This window comes from Poecilia reticulata, chromosome 3, assembly GCF_904066995.2.
Source record: "Poecilia reticulata chromosome 3, P_reticulata-male-v2, whole genome shotgun sequence".
Classification (NCBI taxonomy): domain Eukaryota; kingdom Metazoa; phylum Chordata; class Actinopteri; order Cyprinodontiformes; family Poeciliidae; genus Poecilia; species Poecilia reticulata.
Genome location: NC_088832.1, coordinates 2098521 through 2112963, shown reverse-complemented (window position 1 = coordinate 2112963; position 14443 = coordinate 2098521). Strand labels below are relative to the sequence as shown.

At 38.9% G+C, this 14443-nt stretch overlaps 1 protein-coding gene across 1 annotated transcript in view; it reads left to right on the top strand.

Moving 5' to 3' along the window:
• The window catches only part of LOC103462246 (neural-cadherin), a 353789-nt gene that overhangs the window by 303627 nt on the left and 35719 nt on the right, over window positions 1-14443 (top strand). Inside the window, exon 35 of the mRNA XM_008404906.3 lies at window positions 12301-12545. Coding sequence (XP_008403128.2) covers window positions 12301-12545 — 245 coding nt within the window. The remainder of the gene's footprint in view (window positions 1-12300; window positions 12546-14443) is intronic.

The window sequence follows — 14443 nt, the reverse complement described above, 5'->3', positions numbered from 1 at the left end:
AAGTGTGTTGTACTGATGCAGAGTTATCAAATGCATCTGTTGTTCAGTGCATCCTATGTCTGTGTTTAAATAAGGAAACATTTTAAGTAAATTCAGCTGTTTTTCTGTATCGAATCAGTATTGACTAATACAATACCAATACCTGAGGTTTAGTAGAAGAGAAGAAAAGTTGATCAGTTCTTCTAATCTGGTTACTCCGGCTTCCTCCCACAGTCCAAAAACTTGACTGGTTTCTATAAATTGCCCTCTGGTCGTGTGTGTGTGTGTGTGTGTGTGCGTGCGTGCGTGCGTGTGTGTGCGTGGTTGTCTGTCCTGTGTATCTTTGTGTTTCCCTGTGATGGATTCAGGGTTTACCCCAATGTCTGCTGATGAGCTGTTTTCACTATCACCATTTTAGGCATGCATTAATACCATTCTACAAAAGACAGGTGACGTTTTAGCCACATCATATTTTAGACCACCAGCAGGAACAAAATGTGTTTTTGATCAGACACTTTGCTTCTAAAATTACATTTTGAACAGATTTAAACAAAAGCAGTTGTTGTAGATCTCAAGGAAAAAGAAAACATATATTTTCACCTCTTATGAGGTGGCAACATTCGGATGTAAATTCATCAATTCACAGGAAAGCATTTTATAGAAGTCTAGAAAATAAGTCTTTTGCAAAAGTTTACCAACTTAACATATGAAGAAACATAGCTAAAAAATAACCTGATTTAAAAAGTTTTAGTCTATTTCTATAACATTCAGATTGCAGCACCAGGTGTAGTTATTTCAGGCCTGAGCACAAACGTAAAACACTTTCAGTGAATCCAACTATGACTTTTATATCATTCCAACTCCTATAAAATCTCTATAGGTGTTTTCGCACTGCAAGGAACGGTACGGAACGGAACGGTACGGAACGGAACGGTTTCGACCGTGTTTGCATTAGAACTTGCGACCGGTTCCACCCGGCCCCTTGGAACCACAAGAGCTGTGGTTCCAATCGGGCCGGCTAAGCAGTTCTGCTTAGAATCAGAAGCTGATTGGCCGCTGGTTAATATGGAGTCAGACGTTGATTTTCCGTTGAGAGCTGGGTCTCACTAAACTGTATTTTATTTTGTAAAGAGTGCTCTTTTCAATATTTTTATTATTAGTTTTAATTAGCAATGGATTCGTCTCAATATAGTGCAATCACCTGGTCTAATGATGAGGTAATTTTTTTCCTCCGCTTACTCGCTGATGAACGAGTACAGAATGAGCTAGATCGGTCAACGAGGAAAGAGAAAGTTTTCCGCCGCATCTCTGAGGAAAAGGCTTCGGCCGCTACATCGAAACCATTGTTTAGTTTCAAAAATAATGACATCAGGTACAGCTTCGATGGCGCCCTCGGTGTATATGCAAACACAACAGGGCTGGAGCCGTTCCGTACCGTTCCGTTCCTTGCAGTGCGAAAACGGCTTATGATTCAAGAAATGCTTTACCCTAGTGCTACATGCAGTCACATTTTCACATAATTATCTATTTTTATGTTTATGTTTAGATCTAGCACATCACCGCTGAAGTCACCAGTATAATGTGTTCCATACCAAAGATTGCTTCACTAAATAACCAGCGTTGTACGCAGGAATCAATGTGTTTTCTACTCCCAGGCTCTTCAAAAAATAGTTTCATAGATTGCCTTGGCGAACACTCAAATCTCAATACAATTTACAATAAAACTCTCAGGTAAAGTGCCATCATTTATCAAGCATAACACAATTTTGCCAAATACTTTGGGAAATGATGGGAATTGAAGGATCCTGTAGTTTAGGAGTAAAAGCTGAGATATCATCTTTGGCTGCATATTCCTGCATTCATCTCTTCAGATATTTTGTTTTCAGCTCTGTTAGTTAAACAAATGTGCATGAGTAAATAAAGTAAGGCCATTAAATGCCTTCCAGGTGACGGTCGCAGCGGCTCAGAGGAGTCTCCTGCTGTTGTTTCCTCTCTGCTGGCCCTTTACTGCTGGCTTCCAGAAACTTCCCTGGATCTCCAAACAGTTTTCATCTCCCATTTATTTCTAGTCACCCCGCTGAGTCAGAGTCTGTATTCTTAGTTCTCTGCAAATATTTAGATGTGTTGCTATTATATTAAGACAAACAATAGGACTGCAAAATTGTGGCATAACGAAATTGTTTTTAAAGTTATAGTTACATTTTTACACACACTCTACATGGCCTTGAATGTCCTATAAATTATAGACTGTTAGTGATTCAGTTGGTGGGGCGTTGCTGGTGTAGGCCATGTTAGGTTCAGTTCCCAACCTTGAGGCCACTGAGGGAGGGGGCGTGGCCCTGAGCTGCTGCAATTGGTCCAGTCTGGTATCAGTCATGACTAATGGGCCGATCTACCAGTTTTATTAACCAATAAGCATCATAATTAAAAAAACAAACAAAAATTGGCCCATGGGGAAACTGCCCGGTCTGCCTGAAGTCTGGTCCAGAGCTTAGACCTTTGCTGCTGATATTCCAACCTTCTCCTTCTGCCCACTTCATGTCTGATCACTATCAATAAATACCCCTGGTGCTAAGCAAAATCTCTAAAAAGGTCAAGCGATTCATTTGGACCATTGCATTTTCAGGCTAGAGAGAATGTAGAAAAAAGACAGAATTTTGTGGCCAAGACTGAAATTTCTTCACTGGTTTATAAGTGAACATATACAAGTTTTAACTTTTTTAAGACTTAAAAGATTTTTAAATGCCAATTTTTTTTCACTTTTTTTGACCTAATTATTGCTTAGATCTTAGATTTTTTTTTTTTTGCTTGTTTTATATTGCTTTATTCATCAGAATTTAATTTTTGCTTTGTTGCCTCATTTGGCCGTCCCATGTTGTGATGTAGTTTTGGGTCCAGATATATGCATTATTTTATACTGTGACTAAACTACAAGGCCCAAAATAACGGGTAACAGGAAGTGATGTCAGTGAGTTGTACATATTTATATAACTATACAAACACAAATAAATAATGATTAATAATGGCACAAATAAATAATGATTAATACTGAATAATATATATTGGATACATGTTTAGATGTGTATATATATATATATATGTGTTTTTCAGCCGACGAGTTCTAGCTTCAGAGAGATTCAGCAGCTGAGATTGAGTCCAAAATCCGATGTGAGATTCATCCGTGCTGCAGTGAATCCGTCTCTCTTTATAGATATCGCTCTCTTCTTCCTCACATCGTGTCTTTAAGAAGCTTTCAAAACAAAAACGGACGATTTAGGATGTATCTTACTAGTGAAAGAATTACATATAAATAATAGTCTTTGCCACCTGTGTAAACTTTGCTGGTGAATGTTATAACACAAGTTTTATAATATGTGTTATATTGTTTCATTTCTAATATAGGCTATTGTGTCAGATAATCTAAGTCAATGTTAGAGAATAATTAATTTTTTTAGATTTACGGAATCTCGGTTAGCCTTCATAGCGGGGCTGAACCCGTATTACACCAAGCACTGTAGCTAATAGCTGGTATCTCGCCGGTGGACATAAATACAGTAAAGTAATATTCTAATCACAATATATACACAATAATATGTCCATCTTACTTGTGAAATGTTGTCTGTGGAGCCCTCACATCAATAGTCCATCGATCAGAACAACAATATCCCTCAGTGCTGAGGCATCTTCTACTGTTTTGATTGAGCAAAGTAGGAGGGTATACCGCTCCAAGATGGCCGCCGTATTTCCTGCGCCGGAGCAGCCAATGCGGGGTCTACTCTTATATTATGTCTATGGGTAGATAGGTCAGTCAAACTTTATTAACAAACCAGCGTTCTGACAACAATCCCAGGATGCACCGCGCACTTCTTCTTCTACGGGGGAAAATGAAGTCGGCGGCTGCTTACTGTAGTTGCTAGACCTGTTGTGGCTCAATATTGGTCCATATATAAGGCGCACCGGATTATAAGGCGCACTGTCGGCTTTTGAGGAAATTGAAGGTTTTTAGGTGCGCCTTATAGTGCGGAAAATACGGTAATTCAAAGCCCAAACTTTCTACAACATGATGAGGCTGAAAAATTTTCTCTGCTGTTGCATTTAAGCTCAGAAAGAGAAACATGATAACATGTTCTGAGCTCATAACTTGCTCTGAAGACATTTATGAGCTCAGTTTCATGATGTTTTCTGTACTAAATAATTTACAATATAGAATATAATTTTAAAGCTCTTAATTGAGAAAATTGACTAAGTGAAAAAAATCACTTAATTTTCATTGATGTTGACCAGTTTTAAAACCTTAAATTGAATTCAATTGCAATACAATATCCTGTCATCTATTTAGGATTTAATTTATTGAATCACCACTACATAAGTTTTCTTTTGTTCTGTGCATACGCTTAAACCGGTTTGCACATTAAAACTCACAGTTGTCTGCTATTAAAGTGTCATATTTTAACTTAGAATATGATCATAGATATTTCTTTTGATTATGATGTATCATGAAAATGATACAAAAACATTGTCAACATTACATAAACGGTTGTAAAACTTTCCAGAAGTCAAAACCAACACATCTGCCTTCATAAACACTAAAAAGAGCCTGAAAGCCTGTTGCCTGGTGACAGAATCATTTGAGACCGATGCTCTCTGTGGATGACTGATGCCCTGGATGGGTCTCCAACTTCTGCTTGATCAACATTTCATATGCACCTCTGTGTTTTCCACTCGTTAGAATCAGTGGGAACGCTGTGCGGTGCACACACACCCAATCAAACGGTGCTCTTAGTCACATCCACTAGTCCCAGCAATTTCTCTGCTATTGGAAACATCAGTCTCTAATCAGTGTGTCCAGCCTTCTGGCTTTCTAGCTTTTAATCTTGCCCCCACCCACACCTTCTCTTTCTTTTTCCATTTCCCTGATCCACTCACCCACATCATCCATCTACCTCCTCCCCCCGGCCCCCAACAATGCTCTTTCTCACACGCAGCTCTTCCATTCATCTGTTATATTTCTATGACTCATCTTCATGAATTTTCTAACCTTCTACCTCTGCCAAATGCACGGTCTACCTCTCTACTCTCATCCATTGCATTTGTTCCTTTTTCCATCATCTGAACTAAACGTTAAAAGATGGTAAGAGCGCAATAAATGCTGGCACTGAGCCCCTAAGCTCAGAAAAGCTGTCCATTTAGCCTAATGTAGAAACCACGAACACGCTTGAAGGAGCAGTATTATGTAAAATGGACTTTTTGAGCTTTGCATCATGTTATAATGTTATGCCCTCATCAGAATCATACCTGGAGTGTTGCTTTGATTCTTTCGTGCATGTTTCAGAAATCCTTTAATCTCCATGGCAACCATTCAACCTCAGTGGACCTGCAGCTTCTCCTCTGAGCTGCACTTTCCAAGCTTCCGTCTCACAGAGCACCCGTCCCCCGCACCTCCCCTACTCAGCTCCTTCAGACTAGCCAGCAGCAATTAGCAAACACCTGGTGGAACTGTGCATCTGCTGAGCTCATTATAGGAGCTACTTCTCAGAGCAACACTGGTAAAAATGTTTTTAAAATGGTTAATAGAGGAGCCATGTTGTGATGACTTCCTGAAGGCAGAGTTTCAGAAAGAGCAGGAGTTTTTAAAGAGACAGAGTCCCAATTTCAAGGTGCTAATTTACAAAGTCAAATTTCCCTTAGGTTACATCTGATATATAGAGCATTTTCATAACAACTGAAGTTGATATAATTACTTAATTGTACTGTAAATTGGCATTATATGCCTGAAAAACACACAATGCTGCCCATATAAATATGCATGTCCACAATTTAGGCACTGATAGTTGGTATGTTCTCTTTACTAGCAGTTTTTGGATTCCAAAAATAAATAAATAAATAAATAAATAAATAAATAAATAAATCCAAGCAGCAATAGCTGAGAGCAATGTGTAGCTGAGAATGTTTTTTTATTAACTCCTGTTAGCAGCAGATCAGAATTCTTGTTCTGGAAGATCTTCTGTCTGTCATTAAAATCTGAAAACGCCACAACCTGCCAAAGCTGGGTACGGCTCTACTTCTGTTTTTAACACAGAATACAAGAGTGGATTATGGCTAATAAATTAAAGTTATGGCAGTTGTTAAATTTAGGTCTGTTTTTTAATGTTTTAATAACTATTTATTGCATTTCTAAGAGCCTGGGCACAGGCTTCAGGGAGCGCTAAGAATAATTGTCTCCAAATGTAGCCCACAGAAGGCCTCGCTCACTACAAGTTGTTCATATGCAGATGTAAATTTAGACGAGTGTATTCCTTTCTTTCTGGGAAAATCCTTCCAGCGTCAACATTCCCAGAGACTCTATTTACACAGTTGTTGTGGAAAGGAGGAAAAGCAGACGTTTTTTTTTTTTGTTTTATTTTTATAATACGGCTGATTTGCATCCTGATTGAGTCGTGGCAGTGGATCTGTGTCGTTCTTTGATCAGTCACCCCCCCATTGCACTCCAATCACCGCTGAGCCATTAGCCTCTGGTTCCTGTTTTACACCACCGTGCACATGGCCAGTGGCCATGAATGATCTAGTGAAATGTGTTTCGGTTGTGTTATTATGACCAGTGATCTGAAACTACTCATCTAAATGGTGCTAGAGACGCCAAGTTGGGCAGATTTCAACAGCTAAAACACAAGCAAGTGAAGGTAGCTCAAATGCTATGTTGCATTAAAAATAATTATGATAAAAGTCGACAATTCTCACTCATTAGGCGTTACTGATGTTCTTTACAAGATTTCCATGAAACAAATCAAAAAAAGTAAAAATATTTCTGAGGTATTTTAATACAGCTGAATTTTCTTGAGTCAAAAACAAGAGAAAACTTCTCCTTAATGAACTAGTCTATCTATCTACTCCAGTGGTTCTTAACCTGGGTTCAATCGATCCCCAGGGGTTCGATGAGTCGGACTCAGGGGTTCGGCGGAGCCTCTGCCGTGGAGGTAAAGACACACTTGTGTAAAGTCGTGATGACGCGCCGCTTTGCCATCACTTGCTGCAGAGGATCACGTTACATTGCTTAGCCAATCAGAGCTGCGGAGGAGAACTGATTGAAGGAGCTCCACTCTCAGCATGGATTTGAGCTTGTGTCTTTAGTTACTTCAGCAAAGCTCAGTTTTTACCAAATTATGTAGCTTTGTACTTCTAAATCTGCTCCTTAGTCGAATCTTTTTGGGGTTGGTACTGCCTCTAGTGGCGAGGGGGTGGTAACACAGCTAATATAATTACATTACTAAATCAGAATACCGGAAAGTCTTGTTAATTTTTCATTATCTTAAGAATGTAGAGCTAATTAAATGATCTAAACAAGACCTTAAAGTGGTTCCAGTTTCTCTCGATGGCCAACTTGTTGAAACTGTGGCAAATTTTAAATACCTTGGGTCGTTCCTGGACAGTCAGCTCAACTTTGCTGAAAACACTGACTATATTTTGAAGAACTGTTCTCAGAGATTCTACCTTTTAAGAAGACTTAGTGGTCTTGGGATGACCTAACTAAAGTCTAGTTGGGTCACCCCTATGTCTTGAATTTGGGGGGGGGGATCATATTATATTTATCACTACAGAAGGGTTCAGTGAATGCACATATGAAACTGGTGGGTTTGGTACCTCAAAAAAGGTTAAGAACCACTGATCTAGATGCAAAAATCCATAGAGAATAGCAAAGCTAAACCTACTAATGTTAGATAAAACAAGAAACCATTTTAAGAGGAAACAAGAAAAAAGCACTTGGCTCTGCCTCCCCCACCACACAATAACCAATCACAGCCCAGAGTGTTACTCAGTGTTCACTAAAGTAACACTGAGAAGTTAGTGAAGCATAGTTGTACTAAACTAGGGTGTTAACACGTAATAATAACAGTTATTACTTACGTTTTGTTGTTGTTAATGCATGCTCAATACATTTTTTGTATTTTTACTGAAGTCAGGATAAATTTGGGGAAAATTTTTAAATGGGGGGGAAAAAAACACAACAACAAATGGCATCCGTACACAACAAAGCTGCAAAAAATATACATTCTATACAGAATTGCAGTTGCTAGCTCTGGAAATTTTGGATCAGTTCAAAATGCTCAAAAATCTATTTTAATCTGCTTAATGTTTTGTATATAAATTTAATTTAGGAAAAAGCCAGGCATCTAAGCTAACCTAATACTGGTAATTTAAGTAAATTTTATGCACAAACCTTTTATTGTTTAAAAACAAACTGTTGGAATTTAATACAGTATGAAACTTGATACATTAGCTTTAAGTAAATGTTCTGTTTGTGTTCACTGTCTTTTCCTCGTCAGCTGCTTAAGCTAAACTTAATCTCTTGATTGTTGGAACAAAAAAATTAGATTCTGAATTAAAACTAGTTTCTGAATCGACTCGTGACCCTAAAAGTTGAAACTGAATCACTTGATGCTGAAAGATTAACATCTCTAATATATAAAAATAACTATTGTCAGATCACTGTACATGGTACAAGTTAAATCTAACACAACAATGTGTGTTTAGTGGCAACTGCACCCCAACGTAGCATGCATCTGACATATATCTGAATATAAAACTTGTGTACGTGGGTGTGATATCTATGTGAAGCATTGCAGGGATCATTTACCTGACTTATACTACTTTGTGTGTACCAAAACCTGGACCCCATGAGGTGAAATGCTGCTTTTGTTTAGGGATAGGCTGTAAAAATGAATAGAAGTCAATGGAAAATCCCCACAAAGATAGAGAAACAAACATGAGTCCGTGTGTGTCAGACAATCTTTTAAAACTATCAAATATTATCCATGAATAGTAGCTGCTTTGTTAAAACAGGTTAGGAGGAGAAACTCATCAAAGCACAGACTCTAGTCATTGCTAATGAAAGCAGTTAACAGAGAGACCACGAGAAAAGCAGTGATGTCTGCCTGACTGACAGCTGTCCTGCATTCAACACCTACACAGTCTGCAGCCAGGCATGATGAACGCTGAGTGCTGAGCTTTGGAGAGGGCACACAAATCCCCAAACAGAGCAAATTATCTTCTGAAATATCTCTCCAACAGCCGGGACTGTGTTTCCTACCAGCATTATGAGGATAGTGGGCATTTTCTCTGAACAGCAGAAATTAAATCTGAAGTGTGCCTCAGACAATCCATTCCTCTTTGTTTTCACAGCTAAGCAGAATTGCAACATCGTTGACTGTCTAAACACTCACCAGTGTTGAATTTTTATTTTTATTTTTTTCACAATAAAAAATGGCATTAAAACTCTCAAACTTTCTTCTCTGCAGAAAATAGCTTGAAAAAAACACCATGAAATACAGCAAAATAGTGTCTAAAGCAACACTGAATTCAGTCTTGGCTGTAATGGCACCACCAAAAACTGGAATTTACAAGAATTAATGTGAGATCAGAGTGATTTTGTTCCTCATTAGAACCTCAAAGTCTGGAGACAATAGTAGGTTTATGGGTCAGACTGAACCAGAGCAGAGAAGCCACATTCAGAGGAAGGAGTCACTGAACTATAGGAGTTTCTAGTCGCTCATCACATCACAGCCCCACTGCTGACTCTGGATGTTTGGAGACTTCAGTGTTGATTCCAAAGGGGGTCACATATTAATCGTCTTCTGTTTCTCTCAGGGAAAAAAAAAATCCATATTTCATATAGTCTCCCTCATACATGGATTTTCCAATGCCCATGGGTGGATGTATACAAACATTGTGTGTATCTTCCATGATGTGAAACAGTGTCGACTTACATTATAATTCACATTAAAGAGTGTGAGACTCTATTGATTTTTTTCCTCAGATCAAACGGTCAACACGCACTAAAAACGACCCAGGTGGAATCTTGTACTCAGAGCTTCACTTTCCAAGCTTCTGCTTCACAGATCAGCCCTCCACCGCAACTCCCTCTCTCAACTCCTTCAGACTAGTCAGCAGCAATTAGCAAACACCTGGTGGAGCTGCTGATCTACTGAGCTCATAATAGAAGCTACTTCTTAGTGCAACACTGGTTAAAATGTTGTTAAATAGGAGCCATGTTGTGATGACTTCCTGAAGTCGGAGTTCCAGAAAGAGCAATTTTAAAGAGACAGAGACCCAATTCCAAGACTTTAAATTGCAAAGTCAACTTTTCTTTAAGTCATATTTGACACAGCTTTAAAGAGGAGCAGCAAAAGCAAATGAGGTGGATTAGCAGTGATGCAAAAAGACAAATTGATGGTGTCATCCAGGACATGTTATCATTGAATATCCTCTCTGCTGCCTGGATATTGAGCTGTTAGCATGTCATTACAGTCTTCAGACTGTCAGTCAGACAGAGGCTTCTTCAACAGCCTCTGTTGAAGCCAGAAACTTGTGCTAAGGGTTTCCAGGCTGGGGCCGTTGCTAACTCAGGATTGGCAAACAGCTGCTCAGCACCAGGGCCGCTTCAGAGCCCAATATCTGTACTTTCAAAATAATTCACTGAAACTGAAAATATGTTCTAGAAGACCTTGCTATCTTAATAAATATTGGAGCATATTGATATTATCATTGTTGCCACCACTTGTTTTGGAGGGGAACTGCTTGTTCCAAAGGTCTGCTGGTGAGCTCCATCCCCATGGCAACATCCAGTCACTGGAGGGATGGCAGCGCTGGTTGCCAGGGTCAAATTATGACAACATTTCATTTACTTTTAAGATAAACAGAGTATTTTTGAACTATGTAGAAATAACTGATATTATCACTTAAAATGTTTCACTATATGTGCAATGTGTTTTCAATTACTCCATTGAAGCAAGTGAACTTGGATAAGATTCTAGTTTATTAATAAGCTTTACTTGTAAGAAAAATAAAAATTCAGCAAATTACTAATTAGGCTTTAATTTTATGTTGAAGCAGGAAGAAGCTAATGGAATATGGGTCATGTAGAATGAAAAGAATCCAAACTGTCCACCTTTCTTTGCAGCTTCCTTTTGCTAGAGCGAGAGCTAAGCTGCCACACGCCTCCTCTTCACTAAATAAAGAATCACAGATGTCATTTTATACAAATAATAGTATTGGAAGCACTTCTTGACAATCCAACAAGTGTAAATAGCTAAACAGATTATTTTGATGTGAGCATGATTGCAGAATAATAACCCATCTTGGCGGAAGACACACTACATTGACTCTCCATTTCTTTGTTTAGTGGCAAAAGACAAACAATAATGAGATAAATGAAAGTTCTGCTCAGAATGTATTGTGGCTCTTTCTCTGTGAGGTTAAGCCATTACTTCAAAGCATGAGCACCTCACCAGAGACGAAACACAAAACTCATTTCAGATAGCATCAGGATGTGGTGCCCAGAACTGCTCCGTAGACACTGAATGAGATGCGGCTCTCATAAAGTGTTTGTTTAAGTTGCTTCACCCAAATGAGCTTTTAATTACAGTAGTGCTTTCTGAAGTGAAGCAGAAAATGTGGCCCCATCTGCATAAAATCACCCTTGTTACTGCCAGTACCACAGTCAGCGTTTTCATCTCCCGCCGTTCCTTCTCTATTAAAGTCTACATCCCTGTAAGATCAATGATTAAAGGAGTAATTAACTTCTTCCACTGGTGGGAAGTTGTAATAAATATTCCATAAGATTAGATGTGGGTGGTAATGAGTCAAATTTTCTCAGATAAATGATCCAAAGTAGCTGTCCAAAGTATATTTAAAGGAATAGTTTCAATCCCCAAACCATTTAAATTTTTTAATAAGGAAGATTAAAAATGGACCAGCTTATGGTTACTTTTGGGTACACGTTTTCCACAGCTGTGATTTAGTGTGTCATGTGTTTTGTTTATCGCTGTGTGCATTCATGCAGTGCTGAACAATAAATCAATAACAAAATATATTACGATGGACACATAATCAATACCAATAGAAAATACATCTGATAGAATATTCAATAATTTCACTGAACTTTGGTTTAGAACCGCTCAGCATTCTGGGAGATGTAGGCAGAGGAAAAGCTTCGGCCACTCAACCTCTCTTGGCCGGTTAAGCAAGGTTGATGCCAAATGCTGACCCTCCTTCTGGCTCTTATTGGTTGTTTCTGACTGCGAGCTATTGGACCGCATGAAGAAGGCAGAGGAGATCCATTTTTTCACAGATCATCTGTCTCATATCCTACTGTCAGGACATGGTGACAATTGTAACAAATAAGTAAAAAACTTCTCTTTTTTTTACCTAGTGCAGTTTAAACTGTCATAGCAAATGTTTGAATGTTTAGGGTGCTTTTTTGTTTTTAAATTACTTAAACCTCTTTTCAACTCTTGTTTTTCTCCCTGGTTTTTTCGTGTTTTGCAGGTGTCCTCCTGGTCACATGATCCATGTGAACGGCACCAAAAAGTCCTGTGTGTACACGCTATGCGCTACGCGGCCTTGTCACCGGGGAACCTGCGTGGCCCAGTCACCCTCTAAATTCACTTGCCACTGTCCAGAGGGCTACAGGGGGCGCCACTGTGAGACGACATTGGCTGTTTATAGGGAGGATGTAGGCCTGAGCTTCAGCTCGCTCTTTGCCATCTGTATCTGCTTCATGGCGTTGCTAGGTAAGTGTTGCTTCAATTGCATCTCATAGATTGAAGAACACCAGCTTATAAGTATAAACCTGGATCTTACAGTGTTGTGGAGCAGACTGCAGCGAGGGCATTCTGGGTAAATACTACCAAAACAAATACTTGTGTTGTGGGAGACATGGCCCCTTGCCAAACAAATTAAGAATTCTGCAACCCCCAAAATCTCATACCACTCTATTTTTCTTCACATTTTGGGAAGAAGGAAGTTTCCTTTTTCAGATGTTTTTATGTTGTTTCCGTCAGTGGTTCTTGGTGCAGCGCCACCGCAGGTGAGGGGGCAGAGGGACAGGTTTAGTTTGGTTTCATTAAGGTCATTCTGATGGGTTCTCTATCAGACAATATTTATATGTTTAGCCTTTTGCTCTATGATCTTTTCAGTATTGTTTGGCACTGAAAGGTTAGAACACATTTTCCGTTTCTAAATATATACGTACATGTTATCAAAGCTGCTAAATTAGTCCTCTTCATTTGTGAATTTGCTGTTCTTTGGTCATAAAATTGGTGAAATTTAGACAGTTTTACATCAAGAGGAACTGCTTCACATATTGCTGCTCGCTGCTCTCTAATGGAAATTTCTGAAAAGGCCGAGGTACAAATGTTATGTTCAGCTGATGTTGTTTTCCTCTGCCATACACATAAGGATAAAAAGCTGGTATATTTCCAAATTCTCCTTAGTGTCTTGTAAACTAAAGTTGTTTACTTTGCTCTTACAGCTGAGGAGGTGTTAGTGACTGAGTTTAAGGATGTTTTTTCTGGTAAAAGGTTCAAATTGTAGCCTAGGGCTTCACATTCAGTCGGGGAAACCAGCCTTGCACCTTTTGCATACAGAAAGTGTGAACATCTGAAAAACAAACAGAAAACAAGTTATCATTGAAAAAAAACAGTGATTCAAAAAAGAATCTGAGAAATATCTGGCTTTATGTTGACAGGAAATAAAGATAGGCCTTACTCTGTGTGTTTTACGGCTTTGATGCTACAGCTTATGTTGTTTTCAGCAAGTGTTGTATGGAAAAGGGCTAATTAAATGATTGACGCGTGCGTGCGTGCGTGCGTGCGTGCGTGCGTGCGTGCGTGCGTGCGTGCGTGCGTGCGTGCGTGCGTGCGTGCGTTTTTCTCCTGAAAGTATTCAACCTCCATGAAAAGACTAACATCTCTTTGTAATAACCAAATGAAATATTACATGTCGCATCACAAAATTCAGTGTTTCACAACTTATGCAGTCTTGGAATAATTCAGCATTCCTGAGGAATCTCAGTTCAGGCCTCCTGGCCAAATGACTCAGGTTCATTAATATTCTTAGGTTTACAGTTTGAAGCTGGAGTAGCCACCGTTTCTCTCACAATGAAATGTCCCTGTCAAGACTTTGAGCTATTTCAGGTGTTCTGTTTACTCATAAACACTTGGTTGGATTGGTTGCATTAGGTGTGCCTGAAATCACACTTGTTATGTTTATTAAGGGTTTGCAGTAGAGTTGAATTTGGCCTATTTAAATAGTCATTTATCTGTTGCAAGCATTGGAAAACTTTAGAATTTTAAATGTTTTCAGATGTAACTTTAGATGAACAATCATCAGCAGGAATATCAGTGTGTCCTTCATGGCAGGGAACCTCAGCTGTCTGATGAATGTCTGATATTTTAATGGCTGAAATGAAAGTTTCACAAACAGATCCAGAGGTTAAGAAGTTGGTCAGAAATGTACAGCCAGATTGAGATTTTTTTTTTTCTGCTTGGTGTAATCCACATTTGAGACCAAAATTATTCATAACCATGGAAGATTTTGGTTTAACTCCTCATTTTTTATTTTTATCAACATGTTTCTTTTTATTGGAAGTAACACTTTCTGGAGTCGCAACTTGAATCCAATACAGAGG